This window comes from Mustela erminea, chromosome X, assembly GCF_009829155.1.
Source record: "Mustela erminea isolate mMusErm1 chromosome X, mMusErm1.Pri, whole genome shotgun sequence".
In the NCBI taxonomy this organism is placed as follows: domain Eukaryota; kingdom Metazoa; phylum Chordata; class Mammalia; order Carnivora; family Mustelidae; genus Mustela; species Mustela erminea.
The window spans coordinates 41071418-41094454 of record NC_045635.1 but is presented as its reverse complement, the minus strand read 5'-3'; the positions used below and the strand labels follow the sequence as shown (position 1 = coordinate 41094454).

Genomic DNA, 23037 nt, shown 5'->3' with positions numbered 1-23037 from the left:
AATTTTTCTATTGTCTTATACATTTCTATTTCCCTCTCATGCTCTAAATGTACATGGAAATTCTTCATACATAGAAAAAAATAATAGCAAATGTTATTTAAAAACTAACCAATTTGTATTTTCAGTATTTCTGATTTTATTTAAAAAACTAACCAAGCTGCAGTTTCAGTACTTCTGATTTATGGGCTAGTAGATGGAGAGGTTGGGTACAAATGGCTGGTAAATTTGGTAAATAAGGTCCATTTGTATATACCTGCAAGAAATTATATCATAAAAAACTCATTATTAAATATGGGAGAAATGTCTAATCTTAGTAAATATTCCAGTATCCAATCATAATAAAATATATCTTTTAACAAGGGAAGCATTATATTGGAAATTCCTTAGATTAAAAACAAGTTTTCTACTACCTTTGCATTACTCTAGAGTGTTTTTGTATACACACACACAAACACACACATGCACACACACACAGACACACAGCTCACGTCTCATTAACATAAGACAGATTAGAAATTTCTATTTTACTTTTGTCATTAAAAAATTTGTGCCACGATCAAATCTTGGCACATGTATGAGTAGCTGAGTGTTATAGAAGTGTACCTCAAAAATTAAGTGATAAGCCATTTTCATTTTATTTATTTATTTTTTAAAGTAAACTACCCCCCCAGCGTGGTGCTTGAACGCACAACCCTGAGATCAAGAGTCGCGTGCTCTACCGACTGAGCCAGCCAGGCGTCCCAGCCATTTTTGTTTTAACAACATTTATTACAAATCACGCTTTATAAACACTAAATATAAATTACATACAAAAGCTAGACAGAAATATACAGAAGCAAAAACAGCAGTACTAATAACACAAGAGAAATAAGCTAATGTTTAAACATGTATAACTTAATAAAATTACTAATTTGTCCTTGCTAATAAATGTTCATGATTTCAAAAGCTACAAAAATTAATTTTTTTAAAATGAAATGTAGTACAATTACTATCAAAGTTTGGAATTATAGAAACAACAACCATAGCACTACTTATTTTTAAAAATCTTTTCAAACATTCAGAAGCCAAATGACTATCCTTAAAGACAAATCAAACTCGGGTAAAAGCTCTTATCCAACTGAAGAATATAAAAGTTTAGGCTTTGGTTGGTTAATAGATACTAAATTTAGTGGGTATTTTAAAATTAACATCTCCCTTATATGTTGTATTCCTGAGTTTTTTGCTAAAATACTATAGATAAAATAAAGAACTCGGTTTACAGTTTTGTGTAATATTGTATTTATTTTTGAAAAACATAAAGTACAGCAATTACTTTTAGTGTGAATAATGGGGTTTAATAATGTAATCAAAATCAGAAGGAATATATTTAATTTAGCTTAACGGTGGGAAAAATCAATGCCCTCTGACCACTAATTGCAAAGCTTATTTATAAATCATGATTAAAATTATGTTAAATCTGTCACCAAGTTTTATTTGCATCTCATGAAACCATTCTGATTTAAAGAAGAGGTTGATTATGTAGTATAGAGTGCTCTTACAAAAGACTGAAATGATACAAAGCTAATGGTTAGCACGAGGCCAGACACAGGATAGGTAGTCAATTTTCCTTATTAAAGTGAAAAGTCTTTGAATGCATTATTTCTGAACATTAACACACAGTTCAATATCATAGTTATAAATTAATCTGATATATTCAAAAGCAGTTTACACATGAAAATACATTTTCAGTAACAATCATAAGAGGGATTTCTATAAGTGGCTATCTTCAGTCTTGGTTTTACCAAAATAGATTTAAATTTAAGGTTCCTTTAAAAAATAGACCTATGAAAGCTAATTTCCTATTAGCTGCTACATACGATGTACATGGCAGGTTCAGTCCCTTCTCTCCAGATCGCCCAATGAACATCTTCTGAGCTGATTATTTAGGTTACAACAAACTCCTCACAACTGGGTTCCCCCTGGAGAATGAATCAGTGTATCTGGGGACTGGGTCCAAGGATGTGGATTTTTAAATAAGTAGCTCTCCCTTGATTCCTGGCAAATTATTACAGTCAGCTTGATTTGGGAAATAATGCTTTAAAGCAGCCAAAAACAATTTCGTCACGCTTGAACATTACTCGATGAATGGTATATCTGCTGGAAATCAAATTTCTCTAGTTTTTAAAAAAAATATCTGCCTAGCTTATCATCATGCCTAAGCATTTCATGACATTTAAATGTCACAAGATTTTGTCCTAATTCTCCTGATAAACCACAAGAGCTAGTGATTTCACTTTTCTGAAACCTGCCGGTGATCAGGTTTCTATACTTTTAAGTACTGCATACACCTTTTCTTACCAGGAAGCAGAAGAGTCACCTAGCAGTTGCATTAAAAAAACTAAACGGTGTGGAATTTATTCACATAATCATACTACTCACAAAGTAGTCTTTAAACAGCTATACCAACATCAGTTAGTAGAGTTAATTGCTGGTTATCAAATCTCTATTAATTAAAAAAAATTCAATTTACAAAGTATTATATCAATTCTGCATACAAAATCTCATTTGCCACATTATGCAACTAGGAAGCAATTACTTAATTGGCTATGTATACACAAAAAAATGTGTAGAGGTTCATTCTAAATGATCAGCTAGTAACAAATCTCGATAAAAAAAGAAAAGAAGCAATGGAATGTATTCTCAAACAATATGGAGCACTGAGGAAAGTTTAAATTCTTAGAGAATTGAAAGAAAAATTAGGATTAAAATCATGACCTGCAAGCCACTTCTATGTTCTAATAATGATCATAAGCAGAGAAACAAAACCACAACCTTATTGAAGTAGGTTAAATAGTTTCTAAGCTGATTAAAACCACTGAATTTAAAATGAACTTTTTTTTTTTTTTGTAGGCTCCACGCCCGACACAGAGCTTGAACTCACAACCCTGAGATCAAGAATTCTATGCTCTGCCGACTGAACCAACCACATATCCCAAAACAATTTTTGAACCTGAAGTAAACGATGCGGTATTCAATCATTTACTAAAAAATAGTCATTAACAGTTTCATCATTAGTAAAATTCATTGCTAATACACAAATTAAAAAGGGCTTAATACCAAGTCCTTGGTTCCATATTGCACTTCATATTCCCATCTGTATGTCAGCAAAGTTGTAGAAGCTGTCTACATCTCCAGATGCTGTCTCCTTGCTTTCTGATACAAACATCTATTTTAAATACAAAAGAAGCAAAAAATAAATACCAGTAATCCCCAAATTTCAAAGCCCGCGTTGTCCACAGAATAATGACAAGCTTCCTATTAAAAGAAATTCAAGTATACCATTTATATAATATTTAATCATATTCTGTAGAATCTATACAATATAGTTTCAGTAGCCAAAATGTAAACTGAGCTCATTTAAAAGAACTTAGGATATAATTAAGGTCTTTGCTTTCATAATATTTCTGTTACACTTAATCACACTTGGACTTTTACTGTCTTTTAAGTATATGAGAGTCAATATTATGAAAGCTACGGAATAGAGAAGTTTATTTAAAGACTTCTTAGTTTCTTCTATTTCCTAATAACAATCTCATTAGGCTGAGAAGCAAGACTTGAGGTTATCATTTTTAAAGCTGCTAAAGATGTATTACTAGTTTTAAATGAACTATCTGCTAAACATGAAAGCAGTACTCAGTAGAACCCTTCAAAAATCATTTTTACAAATGTCAGCCACGAATTAGAGGAGACCTGGACTCTCTTCTAGCTTTATCATAATCTAGCTGTATGATGCTGACAATTCATTCAATAAACCTCTCTGGGCTTACTTTCCACACCTGTAAAATGACAACATTGGATTAGATAATCTTTGACTCATTCAGATTTAAAATCTCCAAATCACAGAACCGTTTTCTCTTTGCTTCCTTTTCTATTCAACCTATCATATTTGCCCTTTCCCTTAGTACTGCTGTGATGATAAAATGAGACAAAAGGCAAAGTACTTTAACTTATGCAAATTTAAGAAACTATTAGCCACGTCAGACAACAAAACCAGATATTTTATCTCAGATATTTATCCAAAAAACTATTAGTTATATCTATACTCATTCAGTACTCCTATGTTTGGTTTTTAAGTTATATTAAGTTATTTAAGTCTGAAATTCTTAGATACACCAACCCCAACAACATATCTAGAAACGACGTATATGTAATGACTTCTAGATACAGCTCAAATTCATTTTTTTTTAATGGGCTCTGTGCTATTCTCAAAACCGTGAGATCAAGACCTGAGCTGAGATCAAGAACTGGACGCTCAATTGACTGAGCCACCCAGGCGCCCCCCCACCCAGCTTCCATGTTTGATGAAGCATTACTGAAGCAAATAAAAATGAACAGTGGGCACGAGGATCATCCATCTAAGGTACATAATCTTAGAAATATGACATTTTTCAACATACACTAGTTTTCAAAAAAGGAAGAACTTAGACATTTAATGAGACTTTTTACTTTCGAAACTCATGTCTTATTGGAGGTTTTTAAATGAACAGATTCTTGGGACACCTGGGTGGTTCAGTGAGTAAAAAGTGCCTGCCTTCAGCTCAGGTCGTAACCTTGGGGTCCTGGGATCAAGCCCCACATGGGGCTCCTTGCTTAGTGGGGAGCCTGCTTCTCCCTCTGCCTGCCATTCCCTCTGCTTGTGCTCTCTCTCTCTCTGACAAATAATAAAAAAAATATTTAAATTAGTAGATTCTTATTTTGTAAATTTTTAAGCAATTAAAATCTTAATTTGGCAAGGAAAAACCAAAGCTTAGCTCCCAACTGTTTACCACAGATTCTAAAAATCACGGTCTGTTTAATTCCAAGCAACTACAGGGATAAAAGTACTATTTAATTGTAAAGAAAAGGAAATGACCTGAGAAGTCTGATTGAAATAACAATAATCAATAAAATCTTGTACCTTGGTTCCATTGAATATCTCATTGACGATAAGTTGGCATCCTTCTACAGCTCCATCTCCATTAAACTCCAAGGCAATAACGGGACCTATAAGCAAACCCAAGAAGTGTTGTCTGAATATGAATACAAGTTATTTACTTATTTATTTAGGAAAGCGTGGGGAGGGGCAGAAGGAGAGGGACAATCTTAAGCAGGCTCCACATCCACTACAGAGCCCGAACTGGGGCTCAATCTCACCACCCTGAGATCATGACCTGAGCTGAAATCAAGAGTCAGATGCTTAACCAACTGAGCCACCCACATGCCCCCAAATCTATTTTGAAATTTATCTTTTTATTCTTTATATTGTAAAGAATCTCTAGTCTCTTCCCTGGGGTGTAAGAGGAAAAGAAGAAGGAAGTAGAAAAAAGACAGTCTCTTCAATAAATGGTGCTGGGAAAACTGGACAGCTGTATGTAGAAGAATGAAACTTGACCATTCTCTTACACTGTACACAAAGATAAACTCAAAATGGATAAAAGACCTCAACGTGAGACAGAAATCCATCAGAATCCTAGAGGAGAACATAGGCAGTAATCTCTTCGATATCAGCCACAGCAACTTCTTTCAAGATATGTCTCCAAAGGCAAAGGAAACAAAAGTGAAAAGAAACTTTTGGGACTTCATCAAAATCAAAAGCTTCTGCGCAGCAAAGGAAATAGTCAAAAAAAAAACCAAACAAACAACAACAACAAAAAAAACAAAGAGGCAACCCACGGAATGGGAGAAGATATTTGCAAATAACAGTACAGACAAAAGGTTGATATCCAGGATCTATAATGAACTCCTCAAACTCAACACACACAAAACAGCCATCATATAAAAAAATGGGCAGAAGATATGAACAGAGACTTCTCCAATGAAGACATACAAATGGCTATCAGACACATGAAAAAATGTTCATCATCACTAGCCCTCAGGGAGATTCAAATTAAAACCACATTGAGATACCACCTTACACCAGTCAGAATGGCCAAAATTAGCAAGACAGGAAACAACATGTGTTGGAGGGGATGTGGAGAAAGGGGAACCCTCTTACACTGTTGGTGGGAATGCAGGTTGGTGCAGCCTCTTTGGAGAACAGTGTGGAGATTCCTCAAGAAATTAAAAATAGAGCTTCCCTATGACCCTGCAATTTCACTCCTGGGTATTTACCCCAAAGATACAGATGTAGTGAAAAGAAGGGCCATCTGTATCCCAATGTTTATAGCAGCAATGGCCACGGTCACCAAACTGTGGAAAGAACCAAGATGCCCTTCAATGGACGAATGGATAAGGAAGATGTGGTCCATATACACTATGGAGTATTATGCCTCCATTAGAAAGGATGAATACCCAACTTTTGTAGCAACATGCACGGGACTTGAAGAGATTATGCTGAGTGAAATAAGTCAAGCAGAGAGTCAATTATCATATGGTTTCACTTATTTGTGGAGCATAACAAATAGCATGGAGGACATGGGGAGTTAGAGAGGAGAAGGGAGTTGGGGGAAATGAATCATGAGAGACTATGGACTCTGAAAAACAATCTGAGGGGTTTGAAGTGGCGGGGGGGTGGGAGGTCGGGGTACCAGGTGGTGGGTATTATAGAGGTCACGGATTGCATGGAGCACTGGGTGTGGTGAAAAAATAATGAATACTGTTATGCTGAAAATAAATAAATTTAATTAAAAAAAAAAGAAGGAAGTAGACGGATGGGATATGTCACTTTTGCTACTTCTTCCAACTGTAATCATGCAATAAATGAACACAGTCTTACCTTATGATGGGTAGTTTGAGTGCTATTACAGGACTACGGTCACATTTTTAAGTGTTGTAAATAGTCTGACTTTTCTGGTTTTCATTCTATAAAAACCATAAAAAGTCCACTCACTTAGCAGTACAAAAAAATCGCTGATAAGATGACAAATAAGATCAAAAGCAATTCAAGTCACCATAAGTAGGTTTTGCCAGGCAGCCCATCTTCCTTGCAATTCTCCTACTTATCAGCCAAGTTCTGGGTCACTGATAATGAAGCTAACCCGAGCAGGAATTGAAGCCAGGCACCAGAGGTAATGACCATCTGAAAGTAGTTTTCCTGAGTGTGCCTTACAGCAAATTCTAGAACCAAAGACCAAGTTTTTATTCTCTGAATAGGATATTTGTGCCTCCTTTCCTATACATTAATTTGAATACTTTTAAACCACCTGTACTTTAAATTCTAGTGTAAAGATTTATTATTAAGTTCGGCTTAGATTTAAATATAGCATTGCTACTACTGGTGTCAAGTTGTTGGTAAATGTGGCCATAAGTTAGCCAAGCAAAATATGTCCTTCAATTCAATTAATATTTCAGTTATCACTATATTCCTTAATAGATTTGCTTTTTAACTTCTAAAGTAATGCATATATCCTAACCTCTAGAAAATGATTAATTTCTTGAAAAAAGACATAAGCCCAGGGGTGCCTGGGTGGCTCAGTGTGTTGAAGCCTCTGCCTTCAGCTCGGGTCATGATCCCAGGGTCCTGGGATTGAGCCCCACATTGGACTCTCTGCTCCGCAGGGAGCCTGCTTCCTCCTCTCCCACTTTCTGCCTGCCTCTCTTCCTACTTGTGATCTCTCTCTGTGAAATAAATAAATAAAATCTTAAAAAAAAAGACATAAGCCCATTAAACAAACATGAGCAACAGAGACTAACAAGTAGGAATGAAATTCTAAGGTTAAGGAATACGAAATACTAAGTTGAATGTAGGCATGTGCCATAGGACAAGACACAAGAACAAAGGAGAAGATCACTCTGCACTGGGTACCAAAAGAACTGAGGGTTTGTGATTTAATATAAACAACAAATACAGAAAAGGCATGACATGTAACAGTAAATTGTACAATTAGATACAGAGAACAAAGTATGAGTTTTTCAGGATCACAGTGTACAGATCAAGATAGGTGCTGTATAAAGAAAAGAAGATAACTAGGGAACATTTTCTCAGAAAAATGCATGATTCTCTGTCTGGGGCGAGAAATGGATAAGATTAACCTGTAATATCTTGCCGAGCCAAAAAGCAAGGAAGTTATCAAAGGCCGATACAATTGTACCAAAAGGACATAGGATCCAGTTTGAAGAGGCTCCCAATGGCCAAAGATGAGACATGGTCTCAGAAGGAATAATGACTGCAGTTTATTAAAACATACTGAATATATAAAAAGTCATGGGCTCAAAATGATATTTAGAAGAAAGAAACAAAATTCACTGGACACCACTGCAGGTTGCTAATGCATCAATTCACTATTCTGAAAACTGATAATTATTTTGTTTATTTATTCGGCTTTTCTGATATGAAGCATATTTCAAGTTAACTGAAGAGCTCTGGTATATAAGAGAAGTTCTGTTAACATCCATTAACATATACAGAGGTAGTGACATGGTTAGAAAATGATCATTTTGCAACTCCTAATAAAACAGTTGGATCCTGGGGTGCCTGGGTGGCTCAGTTGGTTAAGTAGCTGCCTTTGGCTCAGGTCAAGATCCCAGGTTCTGGGATCGAACCCCACATTAGGCTCTCTGCTCAGCAGGGAGCCTGCTTCTCCCTCTCCTACTTCCCCTGTTTGTGTTCTCTTTCTCTACCAAATAAAGAAAAGAAAAAAGTAAATAAAATGAGCAAGGGACAGAAGACTGGAATTAAAAAAAAAAAGAAAAAGTTGCTAATAAAAGTAGGGCTTTCAGTTTTTATGAAAGTGGAAAGTTTAAGGTAGAATATAGCATGCTTTTATTCAGGATCACTACAAGGAAATACAACAGATACATTTTTTAAAGTCAAACAGCCAAACATTTATTACTGAAAGTTCCTGTATTCTATAGAGAGAACATAATATAGAATTCAGGAACACAATTTGGTGGAATTACCCATGCATGTAACTTGGTTGATAGTCATCTTTGTTTGTTCGCTTGTTTAAGTAAGCTCTATGCTCAATATGGGGCTTGAACTCAGGACCCTGAGATCAGGTGTCACATGTTCCACCAACTGAGCCAGCCAGATGCCCCAACTTGGTTGTTATTCTTTAAATAGAATATGATGAACTTCCAGGAATTGACCTAATAATTTACCAATATAGAAACACCAACAAAAAAGGCAGACAAGAGGGCACCTGGGTGGCTCAGTGGGTTAAAGCCTCTCTCTGCCTTTGGCTCGGGTCATGATCCCGGGATCCTGGGATCGAGCCCCACGTCGGGCTCTCTGCTCAGCAGGGAGCCTGCTTCCTCCTCTCTCTCTCTCTGCCTCTCTGCCTACTTGTGATCTCTGTCTGTCAAATAAATAAATAAAATCTTTAAAAAAAAAAAAGGCAGACAAGTTAAATCAGTTTTGATTAACATGTGTAGATAATCCTAAATTAAAAAAAGAAACTACAGTAGCTGACAATGCATGTTTTAAGCAGTCCTACTTGTATAATGATGCCAACTACAATTACTGTGATTATTTCAAGCTGAACTATGAGGTCAATAAAGATCACTCGTTAACTTTTTTAGAAGTATTTTAGCATGATCATCTTATCAAATAGTTTGCACTAGCTTTGGGGCACATGTACCCCAATGTTTACAGCATCAATGTTCACAACAGCCAAAATACAGAAAGAACCCAGATGTCTATGAACGGATGAATGGATAAAGAAAGATGAGGTATGGAATATTAGTCAGCCATCAAAACTGAATGAAATCTTGCTATTTCCCACAGTGTGGCTGGAACTAGAGGCTGCTATGCTAAGTGAAATAAGTCAGTCAGAGAAAGACAAATGTCATATGATTTCACTTAACATGTGGAATTTAAGAAACAAAGCTGATGAACATAGGGGAAGGGAAGGAAAAATAAAGTAAGGTGAAAATGGAAAGAGGCAAACCATAAGAGACTCTTGACAATAGGGAACAAATAGAGGGTTGCTGGAGGGGAGATGGGTAGGGGTATGGGGAAACTGAGGAATGGGCATTAAAGAGGGCACTTGATGGGATGAGCACTGGGTGTTGTATGCCACCCATAAATCACTAAATTTACTCCCAAAACTAATACACTATATGTTAACTAAACTGAATTTAAATTTAAAAAATCTAAATATTTGAGTTGTCATGAAAAACTGAAATTTTCAAGTAAACAAAAAAGATTCCTGGATGCCCTAATACCCTCGTTCTAGATTATCTAACGTGACCTCGGAATAAGTCTCTATCACATTTCAATTAGAGGACAGCAAAAGCCTCCCAGGTAGTCTCTCTGCTTCCCCTTAGTAAAAGTTACATTTTAAATGGACCATGACATTCCTCTGCTCTAAAACCTCTAGTAAAATATGATCTATATTTTTAATTGTTCTAAAATAAATGAGTTTTTCAGATTTTTATTTTCATTGATGTATAGTTTACATTTAGTATTTTATTCATTTCAGGTATAAAAAATAGTGATTCAGCAATCATACACATTATAAAATGCTCACCATAAGTGTAGTTACCATCTGTCACCTTACAAAGTTATTATAATATTAGTGACTATATTCCCTATGCTATACTGCTTTTCATGTCTGTGATTATTTTATAACTCAAAGTTTGTACCTCTTTATCCCCTTAAAAATAACTATTTTATTTTTTTAAAGATTTATTTATTTTTGAGAGAGAGAGAGAGAGAGCAAGTGAGTGCAGGAGTGGGGGAAGGGACAGAGGGAGAGGGAGAGCATCTCAAGCAGACTCTCTACTAAGCACGAAGCCTGACACAGGGCTCGATCACACAACCCCAAGACCATGACCCAAGCTGAAATCAAGAGTTAGACACTCAAAATAACTTTGCCCCGAAAATAACAGATAGTTTAAAACATTAACAAAGCTATAACAAACTAACAAGGTATTTAGGTGTTTATAGCATATATAATAGTAAAATATACAACAATACAGGAATGGGATGGAAGACTTGAGAATATGTTATTAAGTCCTTATATGCAACAGATCAAGTGTTATTCTTAGAAGATGGATTCAAATTATTTAAACATACATACTGCAAAACCTAAGGTGACCATTAAATAAGTTTTAGAAATAGTATAAATAATAATAGAGGAGATTAAATGGAATAATAAAAAATGCCCGATTAAACAGTAGAAGAGGTAACAAGAAACAAAGAACAAATGGAACAAAAAGCAGCAAGATGGTAGATGTTCGTCAAGGCATATCATAGTCAAATTCACAAAATACACAGACAAGGAAAGAATCCTACAAATAGCAAGCAAGGGAAAAAAGGGAAGACAGATCAGGTTCTCAGCACACCTGTCCACAGATAGGTAGGCCAGAAGATAATGGCAGGAAATATTCAACGTGCTCAATGGTAAAAAATATGCAGCCCAAAATTCTTTATTTTGACAGCAAGGCCGTCATTCAGATAAGAGAGATAAAGTTTCCCAAATAAAAACTAAAGGAGTTTGTGACCACTAAACCAACTCTGAGAAATTTTAAGGGGGAACTCTTTGAGTGGAGGGGAAAAAAACCCCTAAAAGCAACAAAGACTAGAAAGGACCAGAGAACAACACCAGAAACACCAACTCTACAGGTAACACAGTGACACTAAATTTATATCTTTCAACAATCACTCTGAATGAAAATGGATTAAATGGTCCAATCCAAATATATAGGGTATCAGAATGGATAGAAAAACAAGATCCATCTATATGCTGCCTACAAGAGACTCATTTTAGACCTAAAAACACTTGCAGATGGAAAGTGAGGAGATGGAAAACCATCTATCATGCTAATGGATGTCAAAAGAAAGCTGGAGTAATCATACTTATATCAAACTAGATTTAAAAAAAATTTTTTTTGATTATTTATTTATTTATTTCTCAGAGTGAGCACAGGCAGAGTGGCAGGCAGAGGCAGAGGGAGAAGCAGGCTCCCCACCGACCAAGGAGCCCGATGCGGGACTCGATCCCAGGAAGCTGGGATCATGACCTGAGCTGAAGGCAGCCGCTTAACCAACTGAGCTACCCAGGGGTCCCTAAAACTAGATTTTAAAACAAAGACTGTACCGGGTGCTTGGGTGGCTCAGTGGGTTAAAGCCTCTGCCTTCGGCTCAGGTCATGGCCCCAGGATCCTGGGATCGAGCCCCGCACCAGGCTCTCTGCTCAGCAGGGAGCCTGCTTCCCTTCCTCTCTCTCTGCCTGCCTCTCTGCCTACTTGCGATCTCTGTCTGTCGAATAAATAAATAAAATCTTTAAAAAAATTAAAAATTAAAAAAATAAAAAAAAGTCTGTAACAAGAGATTAAGAAAGGCATTATACCATAATTACACGGTCTATCCATCAAGAAGATCTAACAATTGTAAATATTTATACCCCCTACTTGGGGGCATCCAAATATGTAAACCAATTAATAATAAACATAAAGAAACTCATTGGTAATAATACAGTAACAGTAGGGGACTTCAAGATAAAAAGCTTCTGCAGAGTGAAGGAAACAATCAACAAACTAAATGGCAGCCTACGGAATGGGAGAAGATATTTGCAAATGACATACCTGATAAAGAGTTAGTATCTAAAATCTATAAAGAACTTAATCAAACTCAACACCCAAAAACCAAGTAGTCCGCTAAGAAATGGGCAGAAGACATGAATAGACACTTTTCCAAAGAAGACATCCAGATGGCTAACAGACACATGAAAAGATGCTCAACATCACTCATCATCAGGAAAGTGCAAATCAAAATCATGATGAGATACCACCTTACACCTGTCAGAATGGCTAAGGTTAATACAAGAAACAACAGGTATTGGTGAGGATGCAAAGAAAGGGGAACCCTCTGGTACTGCTGGGAAAGCAAACTGGGGCAGCCACTCTGGAAGACAGTATGGAGGTTCCTTAAAAAGTTAAAAATAGAGCTACCCTATGATCCAGCATTTGCACTACTAGGTATTTACCCAAAGAATACAAAAATACAGATTTGAAGGGATACGTTCACCCTGATGTTTATAGCAGCATCATCAACAAGAGCCATACTATGGAGAGAGACCAAATGTCCAATGACTGATGAATGGAAAAAGAAGATGTGGTATATGTATACAGTGGAATATTACTCAGTGATCAAAAATGAAATCTTGCCATCTGTACTGATGTGGATGGAGCTAGAATGTATTATGCTAAGTGAAGTAAGTCAGAGAAAGACAAATACCATATCTCACTCAAATGTGGAATTTAAGAAAGGAAACAGATGACCATACAGGAAGGGAGAAAAAGGAGAGAGGGAAACAAACCATAAGAGACTCTTAACAACAGAGAACAAACTGAGGGTTGATGGAGAGGTGTGGGTGGCGGATGAGCTAGATGGGTGATGGGTTATTAAAGAGGGCACTTGTGATAAGCACTGGGTGTTGAATATAAGTGATGAATCACTGATTTCCACCCCAGAAACCAATACTGCACTCTATGTTAACTAAAATTTAAAATTAAAAAAAGATGGTAGATGTTGATCCAAGTATAGCCATCTCTTTTCATGTGAATGGACTAAACACAACTGTTAAAAGACAAGATTATCAGACTGAATTGAAAAGGAAGAGCCAAGTATATGCTATCTACAAAAACTGACTTCAAAATTAAAAAAAATTTTTTAATTAAATATTGTGTGTGTGTGTGTGTGTGTGTGTGTGTGTGTGTGTGTCAGAGAGAGAGAGGAGGAAGAGGAGGAAGAGGAGAGGGAGATGAGAGAATCTTAAGCAGGCTCTCCACAGAGCATGGAGCCTGATGTGGGGCTCAATCTCATGACCCTAAGATCACAACATGAGCTGAAATCAGGAGTCAGAGGTTAAACCGACTGAGCCGCCCAGGCACCGCTAAAAACTTACTATAGATATACAGACATCAGTAAATTAAAAGAAAGGCGATAAGGATATATGAGACACTAAAGAACCAAATGAAAGCTGGAATGGCTCTACTTCAGACAAAGTAGATTTCAGAACAAGTAAGATTATCAGACGAAGAGAGACATTACATAATGATAAAGGATTCTCCAAGAAGGCATAACAATCCTAAATGTGTATGCATCTAACAACTGTGTTTGACAATTTTCAAGACAAAATCTAATAGGATCTGACAAGAGAAATAGACAAATCCAGTTAACGTTGAAAACTTCAACACGCCTTTCATTAATTCACAGAAGAACTAGGCAAAATAAATCAGTAAAGACACAGAAGCACTGACAAGCAGTATGAACCAAATTGCCCTAGGGGACATTTATAGAATATTCCACCAAACAACAACAACAAAACAGGTTATACATTCTTCTTGCATGCAAATAGAATAGTCACCAAGATGGGCTACATCTAATTAAAGAAAAGAGAAATCATACGTGTGTTTACTGGGCCATAACAGTTTTAATTTAGAAATAACAGAAATACATCTGGACAATGTCCAAATGTTTGGAAATTAAACATATACATCTAAATCAGTGAATCAAGTAAAAAGACTCAAGGGAAACCAAAAAAATATTCAGGGGTCAGCACACTTTTTTTTGGAAAGGGCCAGATAGGAAATATCTTGGGCTTTGTTGGCCATATGGTGTCTATCACAAGTAATCAACTCTGCTGTTGTAGTACAAACAGCAAAACACAATAGATAAAAAGAATGATCCAATAAAACTTCACTTATAAAACACAGTGAGCTGGGCGCCTGGGTGGCTCAGTGGGTTAAGCCTCTGTCTTCGGCTCAGATCATGATCTCAGGGTCCTGGGATCGAGTCCTGCATCAGGCTCTCTGCACAGCAGGGAGCCTGCTTCCCACCCACCCCCGCCCCGCCTGCCTCTCTGTCTACTTGTGATCTCTCTCTGTCTAATAAATAAAATCTTAAAAAAAAAACCCACAGTGAGCCATATTTTGCCAAAGCCTGAATTAAATAAATATACATGTCAAAATGTTCAGGATGCAGCTAAAGCAGTCCTTAAAGGAAAATTTTTAACATTGAATATATATACAGTCGATCCTCATTATTCACAGATTCCTTATTTGCAAATCTGCCAACTTGGTAAAACTTATCTGTAACCCCAAATGAATATTTGCAGTCTTCTCATGGTCATTCACAGAGAAACACGGAACATTCAAAAATTTGAGTTGCCTGACACACACACTCCTAGGTGAAGTTGAACAAAGTGATCCTGTGCATTCTTGTTTCAGCCCTCATACTGTAAGCAAGCATCCTTTGTACGGTCTTAGTGCCATGTTTTCAACATTTTGTGGGTTTTGTTAGTGGTTCTGCTATTTAAAATGGCCCCCAAACATAGTGCAAAAATGCTGTCTAATGTTCCTAAGTTTAGGAAGGCTGTGATATGCCTTTCAGAGAAAATACCTGTTAGATAAGTTTCATTTAGGCGAGAGTTATGTGCTCTTGGCTCTGAGTTCAATGTTAATGAATCAATAATAGATACTGAGTAAGATGTCTTTAAGCAGAAACAAACAGGCATGCCTGGGTGGCTCAGTCCCGGTTAAGCATCTGACTCTCGGTATCAGCTCAGGTCATGATCTAAGAGTTCTAAGATAGAGCCCCGAGTCAGGTTCTGTGCTCAGTGAGAAGTCTACCTGAGATTCCTTCCACTTCTCTTTCCCTTCCCCTCTGCTCCCCCTCCACCGGCTCGTGTGTGTGGGCTCTTTTTCTCTAAAATAAGTAAATAAATAAATAGAATCTTTAAAAAAAGAAAAAAAAAACAGAAACAAACATACAAAAGATTATGTATGGACTGATTTACAAAAAAAAAATAAACAGAAACAAACATACAGAAGATTATGTATGGACTGATTGACAAAAATTTTATGACCAGAGACTTGCAGGAACTTAACCCTGTATTTCTCCTAGGAGCAGGAGTTCAGGACTCATTAATTCAGTGTTCATAGTGACTTTACAGAATTTAACTACTGTGAATAATGAAAAGCAATTACATTAGAAAAGAAGATATATTTATTTATTTATTTATTTATTTTTAAATTTTTTATTTTTTATAAACATATGTTTTTATCCCCAGGGTTACAGGTCTGTGAATCACCAGGTTTACACACTTCCCAGCACTCACCAAAGCACATACCCTCCCCAGTGTCCATAATCCCACGCCCTTCTCCCAAACCCCCTCCCCCCAGCAACCCTCAGTTTGTTTTGTGAGATTAAGAGTCACTTATGGTTTGTCTCCCTCCCAATCCCATCTTGTATTTAAAATCAGTAACCTAATCTTAAGAAACTAAAGAAAGAAAGCAAATCAAATGTAAAGCAAGTAAAGGAAGGAATAATAATTAGTTGAGCAGAAAATAATAAAACTGAAAAGAGAAAAATAGAGAAAATCAATGAAACAAAGAGCTGCTTCTCTGAAATTATCAATAAAACAATAAACCTTTATCCAAGCTGATAGGAGAAGGAGAGGACTCAAACTACCAATAGCAAGGATATTAGTGGGACATCACTACTGATCCACAGATTAGTAGAACTCTATGTCCATAAATTTGGTAACTTAGATGAAATGAAACCATTTCCTAAAAGACAAAAACTATTAAAATTCATTCAAAAAGAGAGCCTTAAGTGCCCTATGAGTAAATAATTTAACAAGTAAATTAAACGTACAGCTAAAAATCTTTCTCCCTGAATCTCCAGGCCCAGATGTTTCATTCGTGAATTCTACCACACATTTAAAGAAGAAATGTTACCCATTCTCTAAAATTTATTTAAGACCACAGAAGAAGAAGGATACATCCCAACTCATTTTATGAGACCAGCATTACCCTAATAGCAAAGCCAGACAAAGATATGATGAAAAAACTACAGACCAATATTCTTCGTGAACAAAGATGCAAAAATCTTCAATAAAATATTTGTGAATTGAATTTGGCAATATATTAGATAATATATCATGATCAAGGGGTCATCTCAGGAATACAAGGCTGGTTCAACATTCAAAATTAACAAGTCATTCACCAGATTAAATGACATCCCCAGATTTTAAAAAAACATATTATCTCAATAAATTCAGAAAAAAAATTCAACAAAATTCAATATCTAAGCATAATAAAAAGTCAACAAACTAGGGACAGAATGGAAATCCCTTAGCCTAATAAAAGGCATATATGAGAATCCTATAACCAACATCATTCTTTACAGTGAGACTGAACACTTTATGGTGAGACTGAAATCAGTAACAGGACAAGAATGTCCTCTCCTCACTATTCTATACAATATGATACTGGAAATCCTATCTAGCATAATGCAAAAAATAGAAATAAATAAATACAAGGCATGTCAAAATGAGAGAAGAACCAACCTAAAAGAACTTTCTCAATGGCTACAACTGGAACAATTTGATAGTACTGGATTATAACCCAAAGAATAAAATCCATATTCATGAGTCTCTACTGATAGAAATAAATGATTAAGTAAATGGGGGAGAAGGGCCAAATATTTCTTACAGAAGAATTCCAAATAATGTGAGTAGATACTACCCTCTCCAGGAAGTGTAGCTTAATTCTCCTTGCCTTGAGTGTAAGCTGGTCTTAGTGACTCAACTTCCAAAGAACAAACTATGAAAAGGAAAAAGCAGGAACTTTACAGTGTTTGGGAAACTGGGCAGATAATACCTGAACCAAATCACTAAGGTCAATGCCCCAGTGATAAGTCATGTTGATATCCTGTACCCCCAGATACGATGTGATGAGAAGAGCATTTCACCTCTTCCCCCAAAACCTCAATCGAACCAGAGAAACATCAGAGAAACCCAAATTAGGGTACATTCTACAAAACAACTTACCAGTACAGTGAAAAATTTCAAGGTCATGAAAAAGAAGGAAAAACTAAGGAAGTATCACAGATGAGAGGAGATTAAAGAGACATGACAATTAAATGCAATGTGGGGTTTAAAATTGAATTCTGGACTAGAAAAAGGACATACCTGTAAAAACTGGTGAAATTGGAATAAGGACTACAGTGTAAGTTAATAGTATTTTACCAGTGTATATTTCTTAGTTTTGATAAATGTATCATACACTAACATTAGGGGATGCTGGATAAAGGGTATATGGAAGCTTTCTGTACTACTTTTGCAAGTCTTGTGTAAAACTATAACTAAAATTATTCCAATAATAATACAAACTGATTCCAATATAAGAAGTTTATTTAAAAAAAACAACTGAGGGGCACCTGCCTGGCTCAGTTGAAAGAGCATTTAACTCTTGATCTTGGGGTCATGAGTTCAAGCCCCATGTTGGCTCAGAGCTTAAAAAAATGGGGAACCTGGGTGTCTCAGTCTTAATCATCCAATTTTTGGTTTTGGCTCAGGTAGTGATCTCATGGGTCATGAGACTGAACCGTGCATTGGGCTCTGCACTCATTGGGGAGTCTGCTTTAGATTTTCTCCCTCTGCCCCTTCTCCCACTGGTGTGTGCACGCTCTCTCTCTCCTAAAATTAATAAATACATCTTTAAAAAACACAAATGGGAGAACATATTTATAAGTCTTATATCTGGTAGGGGGTTAATATTCAAAATATATAAAGAACACATATAACTCAGGGCACCTGGGTGGCTCAGTGGGTTATGTCTCTGCCTTTGGCTCAGGTCATGATCTCGGGGTCCTGGGGTTGAGCCCCGCATCAGGCTCTCTGCTCAGCAGGGAACTTGCTTCTCCCTCTCTCTGCCTGCCTCTCTGCCTACTTGTGATCTCTGTCAAATAAATAAATAAAATCTTTATAATAAAAAAAAGAACACATGTAACTCGATAGGAAAAAAAAAACAACCAATCTGATTAAAAAATGGGCTTGGGGTGCCTGGGTGGCTCAGTGGGTTAAAGCCTCTGCCTTTGGCTCGGGTCATGATCCCAGGGTCCTGGGATCGAGCCCTGCTTTGGGCTCACCGTTTGGCAGGGAGCCTGCTTCCCCCTCTTTCTTCCTGCCTGCCTCTCTTCCTACTTGTGGTCTCTGTCAAATAAATAAATAAAATCTTTTAAAAAAATGGGCTTAGAGGGTGCCCAGATGGCTCAATCAGTTAAGTGTCCAACTCTTGATCTCAGCTCAGGTCTGGTTCTCACGGTCATGAGTTTGATCCCTGTGTCGGGCTCTGTGAAGCCCGTTTAAAAAAAATGGGTAGAGGATATATGAACAGACATTTTTCCAAAGACATACAGATAGACAACAGGTATATGAAAAGGGGCTCAACAGCACTACTTACCAGGGAAATGAAAATCAAAACCATGATAAGACTGATCATCTCACACCTGTTAGAATGGCTATCATCAAAAAGAGAAACAACAAATGTTGGCAAGGATGTGGAAAAAAGGGAAACCTTGTGCATTCTAGGTAGGAATGCAAATTGGTGCATCTACTATGGAAAACGGTATGGAAGTGCCTCAAAAAATTAAAAACAGGAGGGGGTGGTGGGGTTATGGTCATTAGGGAGGGCATGTGCTATGGTGAGTGCTGTGAAGTGTGTAAACCTGGCAATTCACAGACCTGTACCCCTGGGGCTAAAAATACATTATATGTTTATAAAAGAAAGAAAAAGAAAGAAAAGAAAAAGAAAAAGAAACATTTCCTAAACTTAAAAAAAATTTTTTAAAAATAGAACTACAGTATGATCCAGCAATTCCACTTCTGGGTATCCATCTGAAGAAAATGAAAATACTAACTGAAAAGATATATGTACTTTCATCATCACTGCAGCATTATTTACAGTAGCCAAGATACGGAAACAACCACTGATGTCCATGAGTGGATAATGAAAATGTGTCATATTTATACACAGAGACAATGGACTATTACTCAACCATAAGAAGGAAACTTTGCCTTTTCCAACAAGGCCCATGGATGGGCCTTGAAGGCATAATACTAGGTGAAGTAAGTAACGGGAAAATAAAATTCCACATGATCTAATTTATACTTGGAATCTGAAAAAACAGAAACAAAAAACCCTAAACTTACAGGTAACAGAGACTTACAGGTAAGTTATAGAGAACCTAAACCTGTAAGTACCTTATAGGGAACAGAATGGTAGCTGCCAGAGAGGTCTAGGGTGAGGGGTGGGCAAAATGGCTGAGGGGGGTCAAAAGGTATAAGCTTCCACTTATAAAATACGTAAATCATAGGGATATAATGCATAGCATGGTGACTACAGTTAATAATACTGTAACACATATTTGAAAGTTGCTAAGAAAGTAGACTGTAAAAGTCCTCCTCATAAGAAAAAGAATTTTATAACTATATATGGTGACAGATGTTAATTAGATTTATTGTGGTGATAATTGCACAATATGCACAAATATTGAATCATTATGTTACACATCTGAAACTAGTATGTTATCTGTGAACTATACTGCAAAAAAACATCTAGTAGCTTCTCATCTCAGACTAGAAGCCAGTCTCTACAATGGCCTACAAGGCCCCCTGTCATTGGACTCTTCTCAGACTTCATGTATGTTTATTGAATAAATGAATAGATGACCCTCTAAAACAAAGGAACACAAGTCTGACTAATCATCAGAACCATCTGGAACTTTTTAAAAAGCAGATTCCAGTAACATGGAGGACATTAGGAGAAGGAAGGGAAAAATGAAGGGAGGGAAATCGGAGGGGGAGATGAACCATGAGAGACTATGGACTCTGAGAATCAAACTGAGGGTTTTAGAGGGGAGGGGGGTGTGGGGAGGTTAGCCCAGTGATGGGTATTAAGGAGGGCATGTCCTGCATGGTGCACTGAGTGTTGTATGCAAACAATGAATCATGGAACATTACATCGAAAACTAATGACATACTGTATGGTGACCAACATAACATAACTTAAAGAAAAAGCAGATTCCAGGGGTGTATCTCAGAAACTTTTTAGTCAGTCTTTCTGGGGTAGGAGATGGAAATTTGTATTTTTAAAAGCACCCTAGGGGCACCTCAGTGGCTCAGTGGATTGAGCCTCTGCCTTCGGCTCAGGTCATGATCCCAGGATCCTGGGATTGAGCCCCGCATTGGGCTCTCTGCTCAGCGGGGAGCCTGCCTCTCTGCCTACTTGTGATCTCTGTCAAATAAATAAATAAATAAAGTCTTTAAAAAAAAAATAAAAGCACCCTAGATGGGGTGAATCTTAGAAGATTCTCAAGATGGAAAATACAATGAATTTTCTCACCAAGCAGACAAAAAGCTTTACTAACTGAAAGCAAGTAACTGCATGCAACTGCTTTAACTGAAGAGGAAAATTTAGAGACTCTGAGGTGCAAAGTATTCAAAATAAAAGCGAAGTTTTGGAAGAAAAAGTACACCCTTGGCTCAGAACAGTGGCTTGCAACGAGGAGCAATTTTGCCTCCAAGTGGGTATTTGGCAATATCTAGAAACATTTTTGGTTGCCACCACTGGGGGTGTTTGCTACTGGCATCTGGGGGACAGAAGCTAGGGATGCTGCTAAACATCCTGTAATGCATGGGACAGCCTCCTCCATCACAATTATCTGTCCTAAAATGTCAATAGTGCTGAGGTTGAGAAACCCTCCTTAGAATAACTGATGGCCATTTTTAGATAAGGTCCCAATGGACCCAAGTCCTGTTACAATATTTTCACTGAGAGCCTACTCACTATTCCATATCAGTCAATGCAATATTGGACAGCTAAAAATTGTCCCCTATTTTTTATTTTGAAAAATTCCAAACATTATAGAAAAGTTGAGGGGCCGCTGTGTGGCTCAGTCGGTTAAGCCTCTGCCTTTGGATGGGGTCATGATGGGACAGAGCCCCACACTGGGCTCCCTGCTCAGTAGGGAGTCTGCTTCTCCCTCTCCCTCTGCCCCTTCCCCCCAACTTTGTGTTCTCTCTCTCTCTCTCTCTCCCAAATAATACACAAAATCTTTAAAAAAAGAAAAGTTGAAAGACTAACATTAACATCCATTTGCCCTTCACCTACACCCATCAAATGTTAACATTTGACCCCATTTGCTTTATTCCACACTACACATACTTTTGTTTTGGTTTTGCTGAGCCATTTGAAAGTAGCAGACTTTATGACACTTCAGCAAGAATCTCCTACATAACCATAATACCATTATCATACCTAAAGATACTAACAGTAATTCCCTAACATCATCTCCAAACTTCCCAAATTTCCCCCCAAATGTTGTACAGCTTTAGAGTTCACCACATCCCAATCCAATAAAGATTCATTCATTGTGCCTAGTTGTTATGCTTCTTTTAATCCACAATAGTCTCCTGTCATTTTTGTCTGTTTTCCAGGACACTGTCTAAAGAGTCCTAGCCAGTTGTCTTGTCGAATGTCTTCTTTTTGGATCTGAGTCATCATTTCCTCATAGTGTGTTCAACATGTCCCTAAATTTCCTTTCTTTCTGATAAACTAGAAGTGAAGTCTTAGCTTGATTAGATTCAAATTAAGTATTTTCGGGAAGAATTCTTCACAGGTGATGTTGTGTATTTCTTACTGCAGTGCATCAGGAGGAACATAATGTCAGGCTGTCCTGCCTTCAGTGCTGCTATGTTTGAGGAGAATGATCACCAAATCTCTGCTGCAAAGGTACATTTCCCCCTTGAATGAGAATGTACAAATATCCTATTTCTTAGCAACTTTTACCCCAGTAGTTTTAGCATCCACTCATAATCTTTACCTGAATTAATGATTACTGTGGATTGGATTGGATTTGGAAATCACAAATTTGGTGATTTCCAAAGTCTATCATTCCTTCTACATTTATTAGCTCACAGTATTCTGTAAAGAGCAAAAGATCTTTCCTTTATTTCCTCCTCCCCCCTTTTTTATTATCACTATCGATGCATAGATTTCTGTTGTTAAATCAATTCTCTTCATTATTCTCTGTGATGCCTAAATTATCCCAAATTTGGCCAAGGGATAGGATTTAAGCCTGCTCCTTGTGACCTTTTGGTATGACCTCCTTAGTTTCTGAGTACTTCCTATGGATATTTCTGGTTTTAAAAGTTAATTATATGATGTTTATTTGCTGAAATTCCCGTAACATCTGCCCATTGGTTTTAGTTCTATTTTTAAAATTTTTTTTAAATGTTATTTATTTATTTGTTGCAACAGGCAGAGGGAGAGGGAGAAGCAGGCTCC

The 23037-nt window shown here is 37.0% G+C and overlaps 1 protein-coding gene across 1 annotated transcript in view; it reads right to left on the bottom strand.

Moving 5' to 3' along the window:
* Positions 1-1254: 1254 nt before the first annotated feature.
* The window catches only part of RP2 (RP2 activator of ARL3 GTPase), a 50647-nt gene continuing 28864 nt past the window's right edge, over positions 1255-23037 (bottom strand). The window contains exons 4-5 of the mRNA XM_032330820.1: positions 4937-5022; positions 1255-3205 (exon numbers count right to left, since the gene is read on the bottom strand). Coding sequence (XP_032186711.1) covers positions 3122-3205; positions 4937-5022 — 170 coding nt within the window. The 3' untranslated portion in view covers positions 1255-3121. The remainder of the gene's footprint in view (positions 3206-4936; positions 5023-23037) is intronic.